The sequence below is a fragment of the Gopherus flavomarginatus genome, chromosome 13, assembly GCF_025201925.1.
Source record: "Gopherus flavomarginatus isolate rGopFla2 chromosome 13, rGopFla2.mat.asm, whole genome shotgun sequence".
Lineage (NCBI taxonomy): Eukaryota > Metazoa > Chordata > Testudines > Testudinidae > Gopherus > Gopherus flavomarginatus.
Genome location: NC_066629.1, coordinates 23,802,242 through 23,828,297, shown reverse-complemented (window position 1 = coordinate 23,828,297; position 26,056 = coordinate 23,802,242). Strand labels below are relative to the sequence as shown.

At 46.8% G+C, this 26,056-nt stretch overlaps 1 protein-coding gene across 6 annotated transcripts in view; it reads right to left on the bottom strand.

Moving 5' to 3' along the window:
• Positions 1–238: 238 nt before the first annotated feature.
• DIXDC1 (DIX domain containing 1) overlaps positions 239–26,056 on the bottom strand; it is a 72,142-nt gene continuing 46,324 nt past the window's right edge. For 5 of the 6 annotated variants that reach the window (XM_050922031.1, XM_050922032.1, XM_050922030.1 and 2 more), the window contains 15 exons: positions 19,959–20,071; positions 17,350–17,498; positions 13,633–13,722; positions 13,483–13,536; positions 12,431–12,481; positions 10,941–11,045; positions 10,257–10,310; positions 9,608–9,700; positions 9,446–9,517; positions 8,786–8,872; positions 8,245–8,406; positions 6,147–6,213; positions 3,181–3,289; positions 2,431–2,539; positions 239–658 (listed from right to left, as the gene is read on the bottom strand). In XM_050922031.1, the coding sequence (XP_050777988.1) occupies positions 578–658; positions 2,431–2,539; positions 3,181–3,289; positions 6,147–6,213; positions 8,245–8,406; positions 8,786–8,872; positions 9,446–9,517; positions 9,608–9,700; positions 10,257–10,310; positions 10,941–11,045; positions 12,431–12,481; positions 13,483–13,536; positions 13,633–13,722; positions 17,350–17,498; positions 19,959–20,071 (1,396 nt within the window). In that variant the 3' untranslated portion in view covers positions 239–577. Of the gene's footprint in view, positions 659–2,430; positions 2,540–3,180; positions 3,290–6,146; positions 6,214–8,244; positions 8,407–8,785; positions 8,873–9,445; positions 9,518–9,607; positions 9,701–10,256; positions 10,311–10,940; positions 11,046–12,430; positions 12,482–13,482; positions 13,537–13,632; positions 13,723–17,349; positions 17,499–19,958; positions 20,072–23,082; positions 23,691–26,056 lie in introns of those variants that run through there. The other variant, XM_050922035.1, reaches the window with a different exon arrangement.

The following is a 26,056-nucleotide window of genomic DNA, read 5'->3' as shown; positions in this document are numbered from 1 at the left end:
TCAGCACAAATCCTCTGGGCATGGATTTTGGTTGGTCAGATCTTCTGGTAAAAGAAGAATCTAGCAGCATCTTCTGGTCCATGAGGGCAGAACTTATGGTTGCAGGTTCATCTAATACTGAATGTGTCAAATCAGAGTTGAAATGTGCATAGACTCATAGACTCTAGGACTGGAAGGAACCTCGAGAGGTCATCGAGTCCAGTCCCCTGCCCTCATGGCAGGACCAAATACTATATGCAGTTTACAAACAGCAGCAGGCATTCCAGGGGGTGGGGGAACCAGGAGAATGGAGAAACACATCAATAAGGCCTCCAGGGTTGTGTTGACAGGACAAAGCAAGATGATTCTTTCCCACCAATCTGCAATTTCAGTCTCACAACACTGTCTGCATTTGGCCATGGAAAGTTAAATGCCAGGCATCCTCGCACACACAAGTGTTTTACCCGTTGGTTGCAGAGAAGTCCTCTCTTTTGGCAGCTTGAATTGGACATGTCCCAGCTCACACTCTTTTTGGTCATTATCTCTGAGCATTCCAGCCAGTTACAGGTCCCCACAATAACAACACCCAAGAGTCTGATTAATTTTCCTCATGATCCTCTTCCATCCAGGCTACAATTTTCCCCTCCCAACCAGGAATGATGTCATCATCATGGAAGACCTATAAAAAGGCAGAGAGAGAATCAGGTCACTTCTGGAGGATGGACACTGCTTTGTTACATCTGAATGGCATGAGAGATGGAGGAATTAAACCAAATAATAAAAATAACTGGCACTTACATAGCATGTTAAGTTCCCACCATGCTTTGAAAACAGCAGTATGGCTGCCTATTCCTCCCCCATAGAGAAAAAATAAGGATTATTATCCCCATTTTTCTGACAGGCAAAGTGAGATACAGAGAAGGGTCATGATTTGCCCAAGGACACACAGGGAGGCAGTATCAGAACTGGGATTAAAGCTTGGGAACTTCAGTCCTCCGAACATTAGACCATCTCTGGAGAAGCTGGCACTGATGTGTCTTAACAAAAGTTTTTTGGGGGAAGGGCATCATTTAGGGTTACTGGGGGAGAAGGAAGAGGATTCTTTGCTATATAAAATAGCTAATTAAAAACCAAGAACCACATTCAGCTGTGGCATAAGTAGGCTCATTGACCTCAACTGGGGTTGCACTGCTTATGCCAGAGCTGACTCTGGCCCCAAGTATTTAGGATACTTTAGCGAAAGCACATCTCCACCAGCTTGGCTCACACCCATGGGCCACAGAGCCACAAATGGAGCAAACTCTGCACTGATTTAGATGTAGAAATGGCCCGAATCCTGCTGACTTGCCCCATTCAAGAAACCTCTCTGATATAACACCTGCCTTAGCCCCACTGTGCCACCGACCGGGAGCCACCTCAGCTAAGCGCCACCCAGCCGGAGCCTGCACCCAGCAACCCCTTTTGCACCCTAACTCCCTCTGAGACCCCACACCCTTATCCACACCCTGAGCCCCTTCCCGCACCCTAACTCCCTCAGAGAGCCTGCACCCCCACCGGCACACCAACCCCCAGGCCTGATCCACTTCCTGCACCCAAACTCCCTCCCACAGCCCACACTCCAACCCCCCTGCTGCAGTTCAAACTCCCTCCCCCGCACCCTAACTTCCTCCCACAGCCCGCACCCCTACCCCAACTCCCTGCCCCAGGTCGGAACTCCCTCCCGCACCCTAATTCCCTCCCAGACCCTGCACCCCCACCCCAACCCCTTGCCCCAGCATTGAGCCCCCTCATGCACCCCAAACTCCTCATCCCCAGCCCCACCCCAGAGCCTGCACCCCCAGCCAGAACCCTCACTCCCTCCCACACTCGAACCCCCTGCCCCCTCCTGCACCCTTAACCCCTCATTTCTGGTCCCACCTCAGAGCCTAGGGGAAGCCCCGTGCCTCCCCGCAGGGCTGGAGCCGCAAGTGCTGGCTTGCTGTGCTGCGAGGGAAGCCTTGAGCCTCTGTTCTCTCCCTGCAGGGCTGTGTGTGGCCCGTGACTGTTTTTTCCTGTGGGTCAATGGCCCCGATAGAAAAAAGGTTCCCCACCCCTGTTTTAGAGGTCTGGCTTGGAATCTGCATCTCCCGAATGGTGCTGTCATAGGAAATGCCTCCGGGTGCAGCTGGCACAGTGAAGGAGGGACCCTGCAAATCCCCATCCACCACTTGTGCACCTTTGTGATCACACTAAAGTCAGTGCTCTGGGTGGGACTGAAGATGTCCCTTTTTGGCTCCTTACTTGGGGGCTGTCGTCCCTTAAACTGTAGCTCTGAAAACTGTAGCTCTGTAGCAAGTTACAGATTTCATTCACATGGAAAGTGAATGTGGCAGACATGTCCAGGCTGTTGCTGGTGACACCACACACAAACTTAGATTAGGAGAGAGCTGCTACTAAAGAGGACAAACATACCTCCTCCTTGACTGTGCCAAATTCTGGATCCAGGGCTTTGAAATGGTACCGGTGGGTTCCTTCCCGATCGATAGCTGCCTTGAAGTCCTTCAGCGTCACCTCACCTAACCTGCAAAACAGGAGTTAAGAGCTATCCTCTCTGGCAGATTCTGCCATGGGACTGAGATCAAGTGCTTGGACACAGCTTGTAATATGGCACACTGAACATTAGCACCAGCATGGCACAATGAACAGCAGCACACCAAGGTGAGCCAGAGTGCCTGGAAAATACCTGGTACAAACCAAAGCATCTGATCACAGAGAGAATAGTGTCTGTTATTTACTGAAAACAAATCCAAACCAACTCTTCCATGTTTCTTTTTTGCACTGACTGCGATAGCTGCTATTGTAGATGGAGAGTCTTGCACTAAATGGTTTGTGTTGTGCTGGAGTAAGAGTAAATCTGTCTGGCTGCTGCCCACTCATAAAACCAGAGATGAATTATCATACAAACCAGAGATCAATCTTCTGGGGCTTTAAATAAATAAACTAATTACATATGCATCAGCTGGGAAATCCGGTCAGGCCTAAAGTGACAAACACACATATCGTGGGTCTGTTTTCTTGTCACCACTTCCTCTTTGCAATGAAATACAGTCAAAAGCCAGATTTAAGGGATGGACAGCATGTTTTGGAGAGGAGAAATACCATGGATTAGATCAGCGCTTTCAGTGAAGCAAACTCTATTAGTGTGGCAAAGCCAGGTCTCACCTCTTTGGTATATTGACCATGAAAGGTGTGAGTGAACGGTCAGTGAAGTAGAGCACTTTGGTGCAGGCGCTGCTGCTCATAGTGGGTGTGCTGTGAGAATGAGGCAATTCTGCAAAGAGAGAAACACAAAGTACTGTCACTGCAGCCAAGGGAGAGCAGTTTTCTTTCCCATCCTGTTCCTCTAGAGGCATTCTCAGCATCATTTCAGCACAGGAGCAGAGACCCAGAGATGGGAAAGACCTCTTAGATGATGAAGTCCATCCCCTGACAAGGGCAGGATCTTGCCCCCTTACAGGAAGACAGTGCACTGCAAGGTATTACAATGTTAGCCTGAAGGGCCACCCTAGCGCCGCCCCAGGGGATGATGAGACACAGCCCAGTGCACACGGTGCATACAGCACACCCCCTGCACTACAGAGACTTTGCCTGCTGTCTTTGTAGTGACCGGAGAATTCCAGCCCATTCTCGGACAATCATTCCGTGAGTGGCACACCCCTTCTAGCAGTTCAATATAAGTGATTATCATTCTGCTTGTCTTCACTGACAGAAAAGAGGGAGCAATAATTGACTGAAACCTACAGGACAAGAGGTCACGTGTCAGCTCAGACCGACTAACTCAGAAAGGCGCAACAGACCCAGTCACCTGCCCTTCTGCCCATATTACATAGACTAGGGAGGTGTCTGTGCGCGTGATGGGTTTCTCTTTGTTAATATGTGCATCTCTCTTTCTGACTGCACCCTTACCCTCCCCATTGCTGCAATACAGGTGTGTCTATGCCAAAGGCTTAGGCAGGGGAAGGTGTACACAGTGAGACCCTCTCTGGTTTTTGACCTTCACAACATGTACACAAAGGAAGTGAACTGCAGATCTGGATATCAGTCATGAGGGCTTTCTGGCTTAATGAATCTAGAGCCATCACTTGGAGCTCTTTACACCCAGGCAGATCTGGGTTTGTGATCTGCTAGAGCCTGAATAAATGGACTTCTGCAGTGGAGGGAAGCTGCCTGCAGGGGCTTTGGGAGGTGGCAGGTGAGGCATGTTTTGCTTCCATTAGGCTGGTTACATGGAGGCTGCTGCACAAATTGCAGCTTTAGACAAGAAAGAAAAGGCAACCCAGGCGACTTCTCAGCAGAACCCACGTTGGGCTTTTCCTCCAGATACTAAGTGTCCATAATTCCTTTGCTAATATCTCCCTAAAATCCTCCTGGTGCTGAGCACTGCAATGTAGTTAAAAAGTAGGGCTCTCTATTTGTCCCCAACACCAACAGGCCGACTCCTCACTGCTCCTTTGAGAATTCAGTCTTTACAAACCAATGGATTTTTCAGGTTATATTTACAACTGACCCCAGAAAAGCAGTTCCCATGATGGAGAGGAAACTATCGCTGCTCTAAAGTCAGGCAAATGCAGTGAGGGGAATCCTATGCTACAGTGTACACATTAAACCCTGGCCTAAGAGATAGTACTCATGGCCACTAGGTGGTGCAAACACCCAATGCAGCTAACAATAATCCTTAAGGAGTCTGAGAGAACATGGCATTTCCCCCTGAATCCAAGGAGTAATTACTATTATTTATATTCAGGTATCAAAGGGGTAGTCGTGTTAGTCTGGATCTGTAAAAGCAGCAAAGAATCCTGTGGCACCTTATAGACTAACAGACGTTTTGGAGCATGAGCTTTCGTAGGTGATTACCCACTTCGTCAGATGCATGTAGTGGAAATTTCCAGGGGCAGGTATATATATGCAGGCAAGCTAGAGATAACTAGGTTAGTTCAATCAGGGAGGATGAGGCCCTGTTCTAGCAGTTGAGGAGTGAAAACCAAGGGAGAAGAAACTGGTTTTGTAGTTGGCAAGCCATTCACAGTCTTTGTTTAATCTTGAGCTGATGGTGTCAAATTTGCAGATGAACTGAAGCTCAGCAGTTTCTCTTTGAAGTCTGGTCCTGAAGTTTTTTTGCTGCAGGATGGCCACCTTAAGGTCTGCTATAGTGTGGTCAGGAAGGTTGAAGTGTTTTCCTACAGGTTTCTGTATATTGCCATTCCTAATATCTTATTTGTGTCCATTTATCCTTTTCCATAGAGACTGTCCAGTTTGGCCGATGTACATAGCAGAGGGGCATTGCTGGCATATATTACATTGGTGGACGTGCAGGTGAATGAACCGGTCATGGTGTGGCTGATCTGGTTAGGTCCTCTGATGGTGTCGCTGGTGTAAATATGTGGGCAGAGTTGGCATTGAGGTTTGTTGCATGGATTGGTTCCTGAGCTAGAGTTACTAGGGTGTGGTGTGCAGTTACTGGTGAGAATATGTTTCAGGTTGGCAGGTTGTCTGTGGGCGAGGACTGGCCTGCCACCCAAGGCCTGTGAAAGTGTGGGATCACTGCAGCAAAAAAACTTCAGGACCAGACTTCAAAGAAAAACTGTTGAGCTTCGGTTCATCTGCAAATTTGACACCATCAGCTCAGGATTAAACAAAGACTGTGAATGGCTTGCCAACTACAAAACCAGTTTCTCCTCCCTTGGTTTTCACACCTCAACTGCTAGAACAAGGCCTCATCCTCCCTGATTGAACTAACCTCATTACCTTTAGCTTGCTTGCATATATATACCTGCCCCTGGAAATTTCCACTACATGCATCTGACGAAGTGGGTATTCACCCACGAAAGCTCATGCTCCAAAACGTCTGTTAGTCTACAAGGTGCCACAGGATTCTTTGCTGCTTTTATTATTTATATTGTGGTAGTGAGAAATTTCAGTGAGGATCAAGCTCCTATTCTGCCTACCCCTTGCACTGAAGCTTAGTCTATGAAGCAAATGGCCCAGGAGAAATGCTACAGCAATGAGCAATGGAGTGAGAGGTCAGCCTGTTCTGCTTCCCAGGAGGGACACTGTGCAGTGGACTTTGTCCAGGAAACCTCTGAGCCGTGAAGCCAGTTTTTGGAGCAATAGAGCTGAAATGCACTCACTGGAGTTGGGAGGCCAGGAGTCTCGATACTCATTCGCTGCTCGGCTTGCGGGCGACTTCCCTTGAACCTATGGGGAAAGCCAAGAGATTGAGGGCAAAGGGTCAGTTCCACAGGCCTCCAGTGGTGCAAGCAAACTAACCAGGGAAGGAAAATGTCATGAAACACTTTAAGAGGATCATCTTCTTCCACACACACACACGTCTAGCCACAAGACCTACCCAGACACACACAACCAGATCTACATACAAGACCCCCCCCAACACAAACACACAGAGACTCCCAATACACACAGATTTTCACCCAGACCCCTGCTGTAGGAGATGGCATTTAAATTTAACCAACGTGAATGACTATTTTCTCCCAAGATACTAGGAGCTCAGATTTCCCACAGTCCAGAGGTGCAAAATGGCACAATCTACAACCCCTACTGAGGGTCAGCATGGCCTGTAGGGATGGACAGCCTTAGAGAGCACAGACTCTGGAGTTAGGTTCGCCTGGACTTTGAATGTCATTGTTTACTTTTTCACTCTGCCACACTTTTTGCAGACATAGACTCATAGACTCATAGGTCAGAAGGGACCGATCTGATCATCTAGTCTGACCTCCTGCACAAGGCAGGCCACAGAACCCCACCCATCCAATTTTATAACAACCCCTATCCCAGGACCGAGTTATTGAAATCCTCAAAATGGTTTGAAGACCTCAAGCTGCAGAGAAACCACCAGCAAGCGACCCGTGCCCCACGCTGCAGGGGAAGGCGAAAAACCTCCAGGGCACCTGCCAATCCGCCCTGGAGGAAAATTCCTTCCCGACTCCAAATATGGCGATCAGCTAAACCCTGAGCATGTGGGCAAGAGTCACCAGCTAGCACCCAAGAAGGAATTCTCCGCAGCAACTCAGTACCCATCGCATGCAACATCTCCCCGCAGACCATTGAGCAGACCTGTCTGGTGGTAATTCAAGATCAATTGCCCAAATTAACGATCCTATCATAACATCCCCTCCATATACTTATCAAGCATGAAATAGACCCCAACAAAGAAACAACAGATGGGTTGGACTGATTAAAACCACTAACATGGCCCTGCTCCCAGACAGAGACATACTTAACCCTGTGTAGTTATAAGGTCAGCAAGTGTCTGCTTCCAAATACCACCATCAGGCCTAACGGGCAGCACAACAGAGCCCAGGCAGCAGCAATGACAGCCCATGGTGGTGTAGTAACAGCTCTTTGCCCACACAAGCTTCACAGCACTCTGCAAATGTTAACCAATTAATCCTTACAGCCCCCAGTGGGAGGGAACAGGGACAGAACCAGGAACAGAACTCAAGAGTCCTGACTTACAGGCCCCTGTTCCAACTACTTGACTAGATCAGTGGCTCTCAACCTTTCCTGACTACTGTACCCCTTAGAGGAGTCTGATTTGTCTTGTGTACCCCGAAGTTACACTGCACTTAAAAACTACTTGCTTATAAAATCAGAGATAAAAAATACAAAAGAGTCACAGTGCACTATTATTTGCGTACATTCTCATGTTTAGTATACAATTAAAAAATTAATCAATTGGAATACAAATATTGTACTTACATTTCAGTGTATAGTATATAGAGCAGTACAAACAAGTCATTGTATGTATGAAATTTTAGTTTGTACTGACTTTGCTAGTGCTTCTTCTGTAGCCTGTTGTAAAACTAGGCAAATATCTAGGTGAGTTGATGCACCGCCTGGAAGACCTCTGGGTACCCCAGGTGTATGCTTACCCCTGGTTGAGAACCACTGGACTAGATGACTGCTTCTCAGTGATATAAGCAGCACATCTTAACATTAGGCTTCCAGTGAGAGGCAGTGAGAGCAGAGATGTGAGGTACAGTAATGAAACACCATCTGCTACACCCCAGGGGTTCCTCCAGGGCTGGCTGGGGTCCTCAGGGGCCCTCCATCTGCCACAATCTAGCCTTTAGGATTCAGTGAGCAGAGTGACCACATGATCAGCACACTGCAGGGAGGAATGTGAAGGGATGGAGCATTCCCTGGTTGCTAGCTCTGGTCAGTAAGAGGAGGTGGAGGTATGAAGCAAGCCCAGTGGGGAATGTTTACCCTTCTCTCTTGCCTCTTCTGTGTCTCCATGCGGTGCAATCTCTCCATTAGGCTGGAGATGCCTTGTTCCAGGCTGTCGATGGTGTGGTGCTGCGGGTCGTGGCCGCTGAAACTGTTCCGCAAGCTGCGGAGGGCATCACGCACCAACTGCAGGTCGTTCGTCTGCCCAAGAGACCAGGAGAAATCAGCCAATGCAGGGATTCAGAGCCTCGGTGTAACCTCCCTCCCTCCTGGCGCTGCACTTCTCCCAGGCCCAAGGGACCCTCAGAGGCCTGCACTTTCCCTTACAGGCTGGCAGCTTCAGAGGGAAGGATCACAGAATCATAGAATATCAGGGTTGGAAGGGACCTCAGGAGGTCATCTAGTCCAACCCCCTGCGCAAAGCAGGACCAATCCCCAACTAAATCATCCCAGTCAGGGCTTTGTCAAGCCTGACCTTAAAAATCGCTAAGGAAGGAGAATCCACCACCTCCCTAGGTAACCCATTCCAGATGCTGACTGGAGTCCTGAGCTGGCTCTGACTAAGGAGCAGGGTACCTACCACTCTGTGGGCTGTGGGAGCAGCTCCTTTTCCTGCTGTCTGGAGGAAGCCATTGCTCTGAGTGCTGTGATTGCTGTAGCCCATCACCTGTTGCAAGGAGAAGACGCTTTAACAGAGGGTACAGCAAGTTTCTGAATTTCCCAGAAGAAGATTCCAAGGTGCCAACTTCAGATTTGTGAGAGGGCACGGAAAGCAACTGCACCAACAATACAGTCCCATTGCCAGCAGCATTCTGCAAGGTACATAAATTCACTTAAGAACCCACACAGCCCTGGAACCTAGGCAAGTGTAAGGATTCTCATTTTGCAGGTGGGGAAACTGAGGCAGAGATGGGCAGTGAATGAGGGAGTCAGCGTCAGGGCTGGAATTAGAACTCAGGAATTCCTGTTTCCCCATCCTGTGCTCAGATCACTCGACTTCACCCCTTGTCAGGTTGATGGGGGAAGTTGAATAGGTCTGAATTTTTCCAGCTGACCTGCAGCAGAGAGCAGTCCCTCCCAGAAGTTCCAGCTGTGACGTTCCATGGAGCCTGGCCTCTCTGGGATAGAGAGGGAGCCCAGGGGAGCTTGGCACTGGACTCTAGCTGCACATTACATAATGTCAGGCAGAGAACTGCATTCCAAGAGCCTGATGTGTTCCAAGTACTAATGCCCCACTCACCTCTTCTGTCTCTCTCTTCATGCACTGAGCCAGCAGGGCCTCCTTGTGCTCCAGCTCCCGCTCCAAATTTGCCTGCAAAGGGAACAGACAAGTCAGTATGAACTGAGCTGACCAGGCTGGCACCAGCTTCTCAAGAGCAGGGCATGTTGGCAGGCTCTGTACCTGCTGGTAGCTGGCCTCGGAGAGCTGACGGAGCATTTCATCTAGCTTGGCCTGCTGCTGCTGTACGTGCCGATCCTTCTGGCCCAGCTCCTTCTGCAACCCAGAGGGATTACGGCATCAGTGTATGAGCAGGTGATGAAGGCTCACCTTCACCTTTCTCAGGAGCAGGGAAGGGTTAAAGCTGGCACACCCTATCTGCCTTAAACCCCATGTTCTAACTGTACTTTAAGGCCTTGTCTGAAAGAGTCACTCAGGCCCACGCTGCCCTGGGCTACAGACATGCCACAGGCTCAGCACGGAGGCCAGAAGCACAGCTGATCTATAGGCCCAGGATTCATGTAGGGCCCTGAGGATAATTTAATGACACAGATGCGATGGGCAGTAGGTTTGTGGGTGAGCGCGGTGCACTCAAGTGCACACACCTGATGCCAAAGTAACCCAATGACCACTGTGAAAAACACTCTGGGCTATGGCACAGTCCTTCTTAACCTGAGCAGCCATGTTCCAAAGGACGTCACAGAGATCTCTTGTTATTGCTATTTATTCACAGTGACAGAGCACGAAGCACAGAGAGGGCAACAGCCCTACAGGAAGAATGTTTCCAGGGCTCTCCCAATCTCCACGTGACTGGGCTAGGAGAGTCTCTTACTTTGTATTCTCCCAGAAGTCTGTTCCGCTCTTCAACCTTCCTCTGCAGATCAACCTGCAGAAACAAAAGGGAGGTTTGTATCTCAGGAGATCCAGTGCATCCATCGACACAGCCCTCTCCTCACCCTTGTGTGATAAAGGCTGTTGTGGGGCGTATGTGCACAGAGTAACAGAGCCTGAAGTTAGCAGCAATGAAGTTAAATGCACAGATTCGGTGCAGTATCCTGTCCCATCTTTGACCACTGCTGCCTCCTCAGTGCTGATTCTACACGCAAATGCTCTGTCTGCTGAATGTCACTTGCCTTTAACACATGGAACAGAGATGATGGGCACACTGCAGTTTCAGCCCAGTTATAATGAAAAAATAAAGCAAAGCTTTCCTCAGTTTCAACCAATGAGGAGGGCCTTTGGAGGATGGGGGAAAAAGAAGAGGGACCCCCATAAGTGTGGGGTGAAGCAGGAGATTCTAGTAAGTCTGACTATAGGCCACTGGGTTGCACTGCATTGGTTCCTCTGCATAGCCCAGTGATCACTGCTATCCGACAACACATGGACCTACACGGTGCCCACCAGCCCCACACTGTGACCGCTGGGCTCTCTACCCTGTAGTCTCAGACCCTGCAATCCCCAGCCATCCTCCCCAATACCTGCGACATTGTCTGAGTTAGCAGCACAAATGACTCACATTCAGGTTGTGCAATTCCTCCTTGTCCATATTTGCTCTCAGCAGCTCCTGCTTTAGCTGAAGAACTGAAGCGTCCTGCTGAGCCAACCTCTGCTGCAATGCATCCTGGGAAAATACACATATTACTGTTAGCACAGTGCCACTGGTGTGCATGGAGTAGGCAGGTGCCCTGCCATGAGGAGCTGATGGTCTAAATTTGATAGATAACACAGTGAAAATTACAACAGGCCCAGGAGAAAGAAAGGGACATGCAGAGTGCCAGACTGCGGCCCATGGAAAAGGGTGAGCCCTGGCACCCACAGCAGGAGATGTGAAGGCATCTGCCTGAACAAGCTCTCAGGCCTTACACTGGGATGCTCCCTGCTGCTGAATTCTCTGCCTTTAGCTAGCTGTCAAACTCACTGAGGAATTTCTGTGCTTCTGTTTGAACTTCCTGCTCCAGTGGGGAGAAGCAGCTCTATATTTGGAGGCTCCTTTTGGTGGCACAGAGCCAGTGACCCCCATCTATTGCCTGCACCACTCACAGGGGAGAAACATCCTCTAAATGTGTCTCCGGGGAGCCAGGATCCACGGCTGAATCAGGGCTCAACCTTGCACTTTTCCATTCATATTACTGTGAAGCAAACAGCTCCACCTTGGACAGCAGTGTGCTTCCTCCACAACGCAATGTGACAGAGCTCCAAAACTATCTCAAACTCAGGAGCAGATTGTAAAAGGCCTGTACTCCAAAGGGAGGCGCTGGGCAAACAAGAACACACACAGCCAAACAACTGCCCCAGCTAAGGAGGGCATCTGCACATGCCATGGTTCCCTCTCTGCTGCTAGGAATAAACCAATCCACCACACTAAAGTGTTTATTCCCAGGATAACAGGGCTAACAGGCCATGAGAACCACCATACACATACCCTGTTCCACCCATCCCTTTGGGAAACTGAAGCCCAAAGAAGCAATGTGATTTGGCTAAGGTCACAAAGACAGTACAAGAGTCAGGAATAGAACCCAGATGTCCTAATTCCCAGTTCCCTGCTTTGACCATATTCATTTCCCAGTGCCAGGAATAGAACCCAGGAAAAGAGCCACAAAAACAATTAAGGATTAGAAAACATACCTTACAGTGATAGACTGAAGGAGTCAATCTATTTAGCTTAACAAAGAGAAGGTTAAGGGGTGATCTCATTACAGTCTATAAATATCTATATGGGGAACAGATATTTAACAATGTGATCTTTAATCTAGCAAAGAAAGGTTTAACACAATCCAATGGATGGAAGCTGAAGTTAGACAAATTTAGGGCTTGTCTCCACTTACCGGTGGTCCCTTCTGGCCTTGGAATCTATAAAGCTGTGAGCCCTGACTGCCAATTCCCTGCTCTAACAGGCCCCACTCCATTCCTTGGGGTAAACTGAGAGGTATCATGTTGCCACTGACCCCGCTGATAGGTTCCCAAGGGTTACTGTTAATTATTTAATTAAATTCTCTCTCTTCTCACCTTTATTCCTTGTAAGTTTCGCGCTTCTTGCTTGTATTTCAGTAATTCCTTCTGTAAATCCAACACAATTTGTTTAAATGGTCGTTTCATGTCATCCCAGAAATATCTCCATCCCTCCCAACACCTGGTCTCTGGAGACCCTCTCAAATAAAACAAACCCCACCTCCTCTCACAGACCAAAAAATATGTCAGACCACAGTTTACAAACCCAGCAACAGAAATCACTCTCTCTCCATGAAACACCTTCTGAGCAGCTGTAGCTTCCTAAACACTTTATATTAAGTTGCAGAGATAAAGATTGCGAATCCACCAAATCTACCCTTTGGAGCAATGCAGAGCACTTTACTTCCAGCTTTAGTGCTGGGCTACTGCCAACTTCAGCACAGAGCACGAGAGAGACAGGCTTGACAGGAGGGTTTTTCTAAGCTGCTTTTATCTTCCACATGAAAGCTTGTTTACACCCAGACATGGCTAGAAATTTAACAATTGTCCTGGATAAAGGTTTCTAAATGCAGCACAATATGCATCTCTCGAGAAAGGCTCCAGCTTCAAGAACGTGCAGAGAAGTCTATTCAGGGCTGGACTTAATTCAAATAATTGGTTGGTGTTTTGTTTTAAAGGACAGCTGCATTGACAGCATTATTTAGAGGCAAACTGGATGAAAAGAGGGCATTTCCCCAGATTCTACCCTACACTAGCTTACAACACAGATGATCATGAAACTACTCATGCAAGCGTAATAACAACAACACTCATAAAGCACCTCCCATGTGAGAATCTCAAAGCACTTTCCAAATTCAGTTCTATCATTCTCACGGCCCATTTGGGAGGCAATTATTAATCCATTTTAAAAATTGAGGCATAAAGAAGTGCAGTGACTTAACTAAGTTCACATCGCATGACAGCAGCAGAGCTGCTGACTCTCAGTCATTCTGTGCAACAACATTCCCTCCCTCTGCTTAAATTAAAGAGCTATATAGTGCACATAGAAAGGAGCCCCGAAGATCCCAATCCCGATAACCATTCTTTGTCTTTATCTGTCCTCTTCTAACCTTTAGGTCCTGATTTTCGTCCATGCTCTGGTCCAGACGACTTCGGATTATGACCTGAATGCAAATACACTGCAGTTATTACCCATCCTCTGTCTGAACGGTGCACAAAGTTGACTGAAACTAGATTTTAAGGGAAAAGAACATGCTCACCAGCTGCTCTTCTGGACAGGCTCCATGTTCACAAAGGACAAATGATCCCTCTTGCTCGTCCTCAGGTAATGACCCATTGAGCAGCAATGCCTGGGCAACAGCAAAGGCAAAAAGAATCCATCCAAAAAAGCCATAAGGGGAAACTCAATCCCATCATGATAGCAGTTTTCAGGTATCTAAAAGGGTGTCATCAGGAGGAGGGAGAAAACTTGTTCACCTTAGCCTCCAATGATAGAACAAGCAGCAATGGGCTTAAACTGCAGCCAGGGAGATTTAGGTTGGACATTAGGAAAAAGTTCCTAACTGTCAGGGTAATTAAACACTGGAATAGATTGCCTAGGGAAGTTGTGGAATCTCCATCTCCGGAGATATTTAAGAGTAGGTTAGATAAATGTCTATTAGGGATGGTCTAGACAGTATTTGGTCCTGCCATGAGGGCAGGGGACTGGACTCGATGACCTCTCGAGGTCCCTTCCAGTCCTAGAGTCTATGAGTCTATCTCCACAGCTTTAGCCAGCAGCATTTCACAGCAATCTAGACCCAATCAGCCTCTAAACAATTTTCTCTATCATTTCTGCTGACATCTTACTGCACAAAAAAGGGGGCTTGTTTTGACACAACCGTAAGACATCAGAATGTCCCCAAGAAAGGCTCCTCAGCAGAGAAGTCTGTTGGTGACAGACGTACGCAACTCCCATCAAGGTGAAGGAGAATACTGCACCAAACTAAGGTATCAACTCAGCCCTTTTTATGAGTAATGTTTGCACTGGGTTTTAATCTGAGCTGCATAAAATCACCCTTTACAGACAGACAGCATATACAAAAACTGAAGGAAAGAAGCTGAAAGTTAGGCAGAGATTTGCAGCAAGAGAGGTTTTTTCAGACTAGTTTGGAACATGTCCAAGGCACCAATAAAAATTTAATTTAAAAAACAAGCTAGTCTTTCAGTCAATGGACATTACAAAGATGTCAAAGTTATTGGAAGGAGGGGACATCTGGATTGAACAAATATAGCAAAGCCTGGATGTGTTTGTTAGGAACATTTTCCACTCTTAAGACCTGCTAAGTAGTCTCTTCACACTAGGAAACAGAACCATGGCTGACAATGGCATTCAGCAGCAGATCCCCCTGAGCTGGTACTGAAAGCACTTCAAATGTGAGAGTAACTGTGACACCTCTGTTTTCAATATCCTTTGGGAAAGCACTACAGAGACTTGAGGGACCACTGCCAGCAACAAGTCACTGTCCTAGTGTAGACTGACCTGGGCCACATGTTTACTGCTGGGACTCAGAAGCAGGATATTTAGGAGCAGACTACAATTCTGCACCACTCAGGGCGAGATGGAGAGAGGTCTGCAAAACTGCAGCCCAAGTTGTAAAGTGAGAGGAGTCCCTCCGCCACAGAGACAGAAGGAAAATCTGAAGCATTTTAAGCAATTCCATCGAGCGTGGAGAAGACAGGGAGGAATTCAGAAGCAGCACAAGATAAACCCTTTCAGCACACCCAAAGTGAACCTGTGTGTCCACAAACAAGGAAGACCATGAGAACTTTAAAACTAAACTGGACAGAGCCCTGAAGAAGAGGGATCAATTCTCCACTGGCTTGTGGGTACAGGAAGTGCTATTGGGGGGACCTAATATGGGCAGATAGTCAGCAGATGTAAATAAGCGTAGCTCACTATCTTGATTTACACCAGCCAGAGATCTACTTTTTCTCTTTTCTGCTTCTAGGTTTCAAGAGCCAATTACTTTATGCTGGAGAGTAGCATAGAGGTAGATAGGCCAACAATACAAGGCAGAACTGGGAGGCTGATGAGAGTTAGCACAGAGGGTGCTAGGACAGTGGCATCCCTTCCTTTCAGATAGCTTTCTATTTGAGTTCAACTCCAATCTCATTGCTGCCAATTAAAAATCTCATTTGCAGGGATGTTCCATCTTGGACGCAGAAATGCCAAGGCTAAAGGGTCGAATCCAATTTTCTCACTGGAGAGATGCAAACCTTGCTGAATGCCAAACAGACAGCCATTTGTATTCATTTAATGCAAATCCTCCTGGAATAACGCTTCTCTGAGTATGGTCCCAAAATTTGCCCAGCAGGACATCTAGGCAGGACTCACACAGGAACACCAAAAGCTGCACAGGGCCTCAGAATTTCAATCAAACCCTTGTGGTCCAGAGGCTTTTAAATATTGAGCAAGAAGGGAAAATCAATGAATCAAATCCAATTTCTTAGACAGCTGTGTCAGCTGCCACCTCCTGCTTCTGAAGAGTGAGGGAGGCAGCATGCCAGCTGCCTTCCCTTGCTCCCGAGGTGTGTTGGGGGGGCAATGCCAGTCTCCCCAGTGTTGCCTTCCTCTGCTCCCAGAGGGTGCATTATGCAAGCGGATTGCACCAACCATCTATTTTCTTTTGGAATCTTTTGTGTCCCTTGCCCATTGTCAGCTGGGAGCACGGCTGTGTGCTGCTCGCACAATGCGAGCTTTGTTTACTTGTACATAAATATTTACAATTCAAAATAAGTGCGGTTCCCAGCACAAACAGAAAGGGATATTCCTGGGAGAGTTCAGGGTCTCTGCCATATGGAGCAGGGAGTCTGCTGGCTGAGCAGAGTCGCACAAAAGCACAGAGGCAAGGGTCATTTGGTCAGGGAAGGACTGGAGCAGGGCAGCTATAACAAGGTCCGATACAGAAAATTGATTCAAATGATCATTAGGGAAAGTGCCAAATTTTACAGCCCAACCAGTCTTACTAAAAGGAGACAGATCTGACTCTTTATGTCTCTTGATCAGTTCTATGAATCTCTACTGATTTTCCTGCATTCCTTGTCTCTTTGCATTACTTCCAATCACAAATCACACAAAGTCTGTTTTATTCGCCTTGGCTGCTAACAAAAACCGTGGGCTTCCAAGAGTCTTGACAAGGAATGGGAGTCCCGGCACATGGGAAAAAGCTGTTGCATCTTGCTACTTTGGGTAGTAACATACATATTTTTCCTGGTGACAGCACGTTCAAGTGTTACCATGTAATCAGGGTATAGGGCACCCACCTAATGAATCCAACGAAATACTGGACTGTAACCAAAAGACATTGACTGGGGAGATGATCATTTACTAAACGCAGACTTTTCAGCACCCCCTGAAGGAGATCCCTTTCTGGGTGCTCACAACGTTCCCTCTGCACTTTCCCAGTCTGTCCCAGTCATCATTACTGTAACCAATGATGTCGCTCACTAGACTTCAGTCTCTTCATTACTATATACGCAGTCAGCCCCTTTAAGGGCATGCACTGGAAATGAATAAAACCTGCATCCTTGCACCAGCATCACACACGCTTCCATGCACTGCCTCAGCCTTTTCCACCCCTCACACCAGCCTCTCGTCACATCTTCCCCACAGAAAAGACAGCCTGGGAAACCAGGTAAAAAATATGTTTTCTGAGAGTCTCGAATAAAAAAAAAATGTCCAAATTGATTGACACTATCTAAAAATATCTCTCTGAACTACGTCTGGGAGCTTGGAAAAGCCATTCTTTGCTTCCTATCACCTCATTCAAAAGCCCTGCAAAGAAGGAAAGATGGATAGCAACAAAGCACAAGCCCATGAAGATAAGAGAAAGAAAACCCACACTAGTGCTGGGGCTCTCAGCTGGAGTTCAATGAAAAACAAGAGTATGATGGGAAGATAAGAGAAACTGCTGGCTTAAAAGCAAAGCGAATACCTGCAGGCCTGAAATCATCTTCTTTGCTTCCTCCATTTCCTTTTCTAAATGGTCTTGTTGTTCCAGCAGCTGCTCCTCCCAGGAGGTCTCTAGGTATGTCCCAGGGCTTCTGGCCTGCCACTCTGGGAGAAATGGAGAGTCTGACTCTTCTGCAAGAGGAAAAATCTACATGAAATGGAGATGAACAACAACAGAGAAATTCTGAAAAGCGAGGCACAGCATACAGAGGTCTCCAGCTCTCTGCACTTGGTTCTCAGTGGCAGGAACTGGAATGTCTTCCAGCTGATGTCAAGGTAACAGCTAGGATGAAGCCTCTTCCCTCAACTTGGGGATTTATGCCTCATTCACCCTCCAAAAGAAACATTACCTTCTCTATGTGTGCATACCTGTGAGCAAAAGGTGACCTGAATCCTTCATTAGTACTGATGTACAAGGTCTCCTGGCGTTAGAGAGTTCTAGGCAAGTTGGAGAGGAGGATGCAGTGTGAGGGTGTTTATATCTCACTGTTGGAGCTGAAGGAAAGGATGAAGGGGAGTGGGAAGGAGGGGATCTCTCAGTGTTGCAGGAGGCACCCCCTCCCTGGCTACTCCAATAAGCACTAATGGACAGATGTAAAGCCTACTAAAGTCAGTGCAAAGACCACACTGACTTTAATGAACTTTAGATCAGGCCCTAAACACTTGTGATCAAGATTTTCCATTGTTTCAGTATTTCTTGCTATTAAGATACTCCACAACTGGTTGCTAAGCCATGAGTGAAAACCCTGGTGGGCAAAGCCAGAATTCTTGAAGCCCTGCCAGGTTTTGCTCCACGTACTGAAGCATTATAGGTGCTGGGAGGGAGAGCATGCCACTTTTAACTGAATGAATGTCTTGCTCCAGTTGCTGTGCTTGGGAATGAAATGCATGCCAGGCACGTTCACTATGAGCCTCTGTGTCCCATTCCTGAATAAGCCAAGGTTTTCAAGGCAGAACCCTGATTACCAATGTACTCTAGGCCTGGTTCTGTCAAGCTTACTCATACTGAATAGCAATTTACCTCACGAAATTAATGGGGCTACTTGGGGAGCCAGTTCCTATTCAGCAGAAGGTTGGAACAATTGAGTCCATAGTAATTTGCTGTGTGAGACCTTTTCCAACAGAGACATTTGTAATGAGTCAGTTCATTATTCCTGCCTGATCTATCTACTCATACCTTTCACTGCTGTGGTACCTAGGCACTAGTCTCCTGCTACATATCCTCAAAAACATCTGAGCAAGAATTAAAGCAAATTTCAGAAAGCTATTAGCCCATGTTTTACAGATTAATAAACATTTGAATCAAAGCCTGATCCCAAAATGCCTGTCCTTGCTTTTCTGACTTTTTGCATTTATATTCAGTATCATCACTGCTGCTCATCACTGGCCTTGATTTTAGATCAAGAGATCAATGGGATCTTTTTTTAAGAGAAGAACATAAAAATATTTTATAAACTCTGCAACCTTTTGTAATCTCCATAAGACAAGATGGTCTGTGCTGGCTAATGCCACAGCTCTGGAGGTTGCAGGGATTTAGACATTGTACCCAAGGTGTGACGCAAAACTTGGAGATAAAAATCCTAGTGGGGCACATCGGCTAATTAACCAGAGTTGTGACTGATCACTGCAGGCAGCTACAGTCTCTAGCCAAGTGACAAAAATATTCCACTGTGCAATATGTGGATGGGCATGCTGATGTTGAAAACACCAGTGAAACGTTACAGCCCACCAAATATTTCAACCTCAAAAATATTTTACAATCAAATATTGTAGACTAAAGAGTAGTAAACAGGGGGCTTTATTGGCTGGGGTGACAAAGCATTTCATTGGAGAGACTCCTTGTGATTCAGCCTGGGGAGGAGGCTCATCAGAAAGCACTGTTTCTACACTACGTTCATGAGAGGAAGATGATGTCAGAAACTTCATAAAAAACCTTTCCTTTGCACTCTGTGGACTGTTAATAGATTTAAAACAGAAACTAAGCCAGGAGCAGGTCATTTTGGCTAATTCTTTTTGCTCACTTGAAATGAAACAAAAATCAGGTTTATCGCTGGGAGGAGTGGAGAGTGTCATGGTAAAAAGTTAATGCTGTGTCAGTAAAACCAGGCAATAAGCGTACAACAATCCTCAACCTTGCAAAGTGCCACTGCAAGTTAGTCAGGTGATTTTGTGCAGCTGTAGCATAAATCCAGAACGGTAGAACCCCATTAAACAGGCTCAGCTCCAGCCTCCAAGTTCAAACAGACTCAATCTTTCTGTGGGATTGGATTTTTCTTCACAATAGCTTGAAGTAAGGACAAAGCAACCACCATATACTGTAACTAATAAATGACACTGAACTCCATCCGTTCTGTAAGGCTTTTAATTTTTGAAGCACGCTAGTGAGTTTCCTGGACTTTGCCAAACAGTGGCACAACCTTAGCACTACTAAACAGTGAGCTTGGGGATTTAATTTTATACAAACTGATGTACCAGCTCACAAAATTCTACACTCATATGGTCTCTGGGAATCCATCCAGCAAGTCTCTGCCATAGCTCTCACGTGGGAAGTCCTGGAAGTGGGAAAGATGAATCGCATCATCTGTGCTCTACCTGTTTTGGTTTCTGTTTCTTCAGCTCGGATGATCACAAAGTCTGCCTTCTCCTCCGACTGGGTTGCAATGGACTCACTCTTTGTGCTGTGTATGGGACTGGGTGATGTGAGACTGCAGAGGAGAAGAGGAGATACAATTATTTCCATTATGAGCTGCAAACATAGCAGGGAGAAAAGAGAAGTTTCATCTCTGTCTAAAATAAAAAGCTAATATGCAAGAAGTCTGGTTACACTGAGCGCTGCCCACATGCAATGAATTCATTAGCAGGCCAGACAATGCCTGTAACTTTTCAGGCCAGTAGCTGACGGAAGTGCTGCAGCAGTAATTACTCTTTTCATTTTTCCTGTGGCTCAAGAAGATTTAAATAGGAGAGACAACCGCTGCAGGATTAACACAGATCCCAAAGTCAGGAGCTAATTCTAGACTATCCTTCAGACTGCAGTTCTGCTTACAACATAATGTATTGCAAGGCTTGGCCTACAGTTGCAAACTGCTACCAAAAGTCATTCACAGTATCCCAGCTCTCTTGATTTCTCATCTGTATTTAAAGGGACAATTACAGTACAGGGAACCAACCTAGAATTCCCATGTTAAGGAGCCCTCGGGAACACAAAGACACCAACGCATGATCTAGCTTTAAAATGAGAAAGCTTCTTGAAAGCAGCCACATTTTTCTACAACAATCTCAGCTGGTTGTGAAGTCCAGACTCTCAAGCTCTTTCAGACGTTCTTCCCATATCCATCACCGGGACAACAGCAAAGGCATCCAAAGCTCAGTGATCCATTTAATGTGCCCTCAAAGTCTCCAGGAACTAATCCTTGCAAGTGCAAGGAGGAGTTAATGTTTCATTCTCCTCAAGACAGACACAAAAGCCAGAAAGAATAAAAAGAAAACATGGTGAAAGTAACAGAATAGATTTAGAGAAATAAAATGCACTTATATAGCTTGCCTTCCCAATCTTCCCAGCACTTCTGATATAGGTCCCCCAGCTCAGGAACAAACACATCTCTCTAATAAAATCAGAGAATTTTAGAAATTAGAGAGGAAATGATCTGTTAGCAGCTCCCATATAGTCCACTCCCAGGAGTCACCCCCAAGAGACAGTTCCTAGTCTATTTTCCAGGCCTTTGACTAATCTAATTTTAAATGATTCAACTAAGTCAGCTTCCACTGCAGTGAAAGAACAAATGAGTGTGAGTCACTAAGCGAAGAGAGAGTAACCATTTTGGGCTAGATACAAAAAGCAGCAACAGTGTTTGCTCAGACCCCGTTGCTCATACAGTGTATGTCTACCGTGCAAAGAAACACCCACAGCACACAGTCTCGGGTATAGCCACACTACAATAAAAAACCTGCAGCTGGCCCAAGTCAGCTGACTCAAACTTGTGGAATTTGGGCTGCAGGTCTATAAAACTGCAGTTTAGACATTCAGGCTCAGGCTGGAGTCCAGGCTTTGGGACCCTCCCCACTCCTGGGTTCCCAGAGCCAGGGTTCCAGCCCAAGCCCCAATATCTACATTGTAATTTTATAGCTTGGCAGCCCAAGCCCCGTGAACCCGAGTCAGCTGACTTGGGCCAACCATGGCTCTGTGTATCACAGTGAAGCTGTACCCTCAGAGCCCAGGTTAACTGACTCAGACTCACAGGGTTCAGGCTGCAGGGCTAAAAATTGCAGTGCAGACCTTCCCACTCGGGCTGGAGCTTGGGCTCCAAGACCCTTCCCCATCGCCAGTTTCAGAGCCCAGGCTCCAATGCTATTTTCAGCCCCACACCCTGAGCCATGCAAGCCCAAATCAATTGACCCAGGCTCTGGGACTAAGGCACTGCAGGTTTTTCTTTGCAGTGGAGACATATCCACAGTGTGCAGACTTGCTAAAGGATGTTGGGTGTGCCTAAAGTTTTACCTTAAAGAAAGCGAATCCCAATGCCTCGTTCCCTAACAGATGATGTTTAAAACTGAAATCATTGCCCAGGGGCCCAGGAATGTGATGTTTGTGTTCTGAGGAGGTAACTGATTATTAAAGACAAATGATCAAACTTTAAATCAGCACAGATACACAGAAGTCACAGAGACGGACTGACACAGAGACATGCCCAGGAATATTGCATGGTCTTTGCCATCCTTTAAGGTGCAGTCACTAATGTTCCCTCTGCACATGTTCACCTCAGACCCCTGAGGAGCCATCAGGCCTATATGAGCATTGAGAGGTGTATTTGTGGGTTGTCCCTCCACAAGCAGGAAAACCATGAGGAAGCAGCCCAAGAAAACAAGATCAACCTTTGGTGCATGTGAAGAAGGCTACCTAGGCATACAGGGGAAAGATCAATCTAGAAGGCCGGAAGGCAAAGGGTGGCAGAGGGTGCTCTAGGGAGGTGCAGGATATGGGACGTGTGCGCCATGTGGCAGGGAACAGGACACAGCACAGGGAAGTAACATTTCTCCCCAATGTGCTGTTTTCAGAACTAGATCCACTGCCCAAAGTGAACATTTTTTGTGATAGATTTGGGGGTTAACGCAACTGAGGATCAGATATTTCACACCACATCTACAACAGGATTTTAATATAATCCTTTAGTTTTTCTTACAGACACAGCTCCATCTCCAGGCAGTTTCCCTGCACATGACAGAAACATGGCCATTTGGGCAGGAACACATTTACATGCATGCTGATTGCTCCTGAAGCAGCAGCACAGGCCAAAGGTCACCCCTATTTATCATTCTGCCAACTGGTTAAAGCTGGCCAAATTCCCATAGTTTTTCATATCAATTCCCAAAATTATTCGAGTGAGAGATATCCAAAGATGCATTCAAATTTGATTTCTTATTTAAAAGATACATAACTATTCATCATTGAAGCACGCAGAAATGAGTGCTGGGAAATTAAATCAACTGAGGCAGGATTTATGTCACAGGAAAACACTCTGTATTATTCCTTCTAGCCTTGCTTAGTTTCTTAGCTAAAATCCTTGCCTAGTCAAAGCCCTGGACTGTCAATGCTTTGGGATCTTACACACAATCAGGGCTTATGGAAACAGTTTCAGTAACAAGCCTGAATTCTCTGGAGATTTTAATAAACACCCCAACCCTGCTGTTCCAAATGACAATGACAACAATTGCTCACCATTTGACCTGCTTCCCTCCCATGATCCCACTTTAACCTCTCGCCTCACAGAGTCCGTTTCCTGTGGAGCCTCAGGAATCTGCAGGTCCTGGCTGCAGACATGCCTTGTCCATTCACAGGCTTGGAATTCGATGCCGAGGATGCCAGTTCCTGTCAAACTAACGAAGAAATATCTGCCGGTCGGATTTCCTCACATGAGCCGAGACTCACAGCAAAACGGTTCACGGTATTTGCAAGGAGATGTTTGGTGATAAATTGGCAACCCCCTCACACACAGAGTTTATTACAGAGTCAGAATATTCTGCAGTCCAGGTTTTGATTCTGCTGGTTTTCCTTGCAGATTATTTCTCTCTTGCTGCTGCATTTTGGTCCACCGTATGCCCTGGTTGTTTTCATCATGAGAATCTCGGCCTGGATTGCGAGTTGCGTTTCTCATCCCATTCTGCCTACTTCAGCTATACAGCTCCTGCTGCAGAGACCCAGGATTCAGTGAGGGAAAAATGCTCTGTTAAAAGTAGGTTCTTTGCTCTACCAGCCTCTAAGCAGTGTGCAGCATTTCCCAGTCCTATGAGTAGCTTCCTTCCTCGCTATCTCCAGCTCCCTCTCCCTCTGGCTGTCACAGTGTGCAAGGCAGAGTGTATTCTCTGAGAAGATGTCTCGCTCAGGGTGGGGGAGGGAAGGTCGGTGGGTGGGAGGGAAAGGGAAGGGAGGGATTTTGGCAAGTTCTCCAGGAATAATTTCTGTTGTCTCTTCTTATCATAACATTCCTTCCTTGAAATTCTGATATCAAGAACATGTGCATGCCCCATAGGAAATAAATCCAGAAATGTGCTGATATTAGGCTGGGACACTGCACTGGAACTGTGCAGTGGGATGAGATGGGATGGAGTAGTGTTGTGATTACAAAAATATAGTCAGTTCATTAATAAGAAATGTGGTTTGTTCTTGCCAGGCAACTGTGGGGATCCCATGCTCCAACTGGCTTATTCCTTTCTCCGAATAGGGAAGAGAAAGCGAGCATCTTATTTTCCTCCGGAGTTTCCATCCAGGAGACTGGTGCCACCACATCCCAGGAGACGTCACCTGCAGTCAGGGGTGCAGGCTTCTCCTGAGACTGCTCATAGTTTTTCAAAATAATTTATTTTAAAACTAAAGAGACTGACAGTGAAGAGCCCCAGGGTACAAATATGCAGCACGTCACCAGAGCAATAAGATGAAATGGGGTGACATTCAGGGTCAGAATGAGTACAAGGAAAACAGATTGATAATAACAATAATGCTCTGCCTGTCTCTAACACCTTCCGCCTGAGGATCTCAAAGTGCTTTACAAACATGGATGGATGAGTTCAGCAACGCAGCCCTTGTGAGGCAAGTCAGAATCATTCTCTTGTTTAGAGATGGGGAAACAGACACGAAGAGGGGACATGAGTTTCCCAAGGTCACACAGTGAGTCAGAGTCACAGGCAGAAAAACAACGCTGATCTCATGAGCCTCAGTCCCCTGATCTAACTGGTTGACCACATACCCTTCCTTCCAGACCCAAAAGAGAACCCAGGAACCCAAGTCTCCATGCTCTAGACAATGCTGCCTATACTCAAATTTGCTCGGGAATGAATGCAGGCAGGGCTTATTCTCAACAAAATGGAATCCTGACTACAGGCCACATGGCAGATTCGCAGTGAGTAGCATCTTACTCCACTTGAAATCCTACTGAAGCCAACAAGACTATTCACAGAGTTACGAGGAAGGGTATCACCTTAAGTGACCGTAAGGAGCGGGAGGGTGAATTGGGAGGAGGGCCAAGGGGGAAGATGTATATGGGAGGATGGCCAAAGGGTAGGGCTAACAAGTACATCCCTTGCTCCTTCTTGTGGCTCCTCAGTGAGGGGATTAATTGCTAATGAGTTTGACAGGTTCTCTCTTCCATCTCATCTTTTTTACCAAACAGCCCCGCCGGGTCCTAGGGCATATGTGATGGCTTCTGGAAACCCTCATGTAAATTATGCAATGCAAAATCCCTCATGGACATACACAATCCCTCATGGAGGTAGCTTACTGGGTGAAGGAGCAGAGCAGGGGACCTGCCCCCTGCCTCAGGTGGGATGCAGAACCCGGGAGAATCAGAAAAGGCAGAACTCGGTCATAAGAGTCAAGACCCATCACAGTAGGGCCCCAAGCTCCAGCAACAGAATATTAGTAGCTCTTGAGGTGATTCATAAATTAGCAACAATACCAGGCCAACATGACACTTCCTACTCAACATTCACACATAGCTAAGTCTGCACCATGCCTATAATCTAACACCCTTTTCTCATAGATCTGCGATTCTAAATGAAACATACCGAGTTTGGCTACTGTCAGTTTTTCTCTCCTCAGGCACCAGCCTCTGCCTGGTGTCTTATCACAGGAACAACATCCTCCTGATTTTTGGTGGGGCTTGATATGAATAAAGCTTTCCTCACTTGGCAGTTACTGTTGCAATTAAACAGCCAGCCTCTGTGTCAGCAATCGCTGTGCCTTTGGCTAGCGGCATCAGATGCCCTTTTCTACAATAGCCATAATCTGCTCCCCCTCCTTGAATACATAAAACAAGTTCTATTTCTGGCACTGCTGGAGGATACACAAAACAGCCCTCAGCCTGGCTGCTTGGATCCATTCCCCAGCAGGGCCTTGCATGCAAAACTCAGTAGCATTTCCATGTTTGCTCTCCTTTGCATCCCTCCGTGGTTTTGCCCTTTGACAACACTGACAGAACCCTGCCTCCTAACTCCCTCTCAGCCTGTCTTTTGTTTCTCACTGCTGATGCATATAGCACAGTCTCTGTCCAACATCTTTGTATGTACAAAGCCAGGGAACAAATCCACAGTAATGGACAAAGAATATTCCATTCTCAAGACGTTATGATTGAAATCTAATGACACATCAGACCATATTCCCAGCTTTACTTAAAAAGTGTTTTAGCTCCAGCTTGATA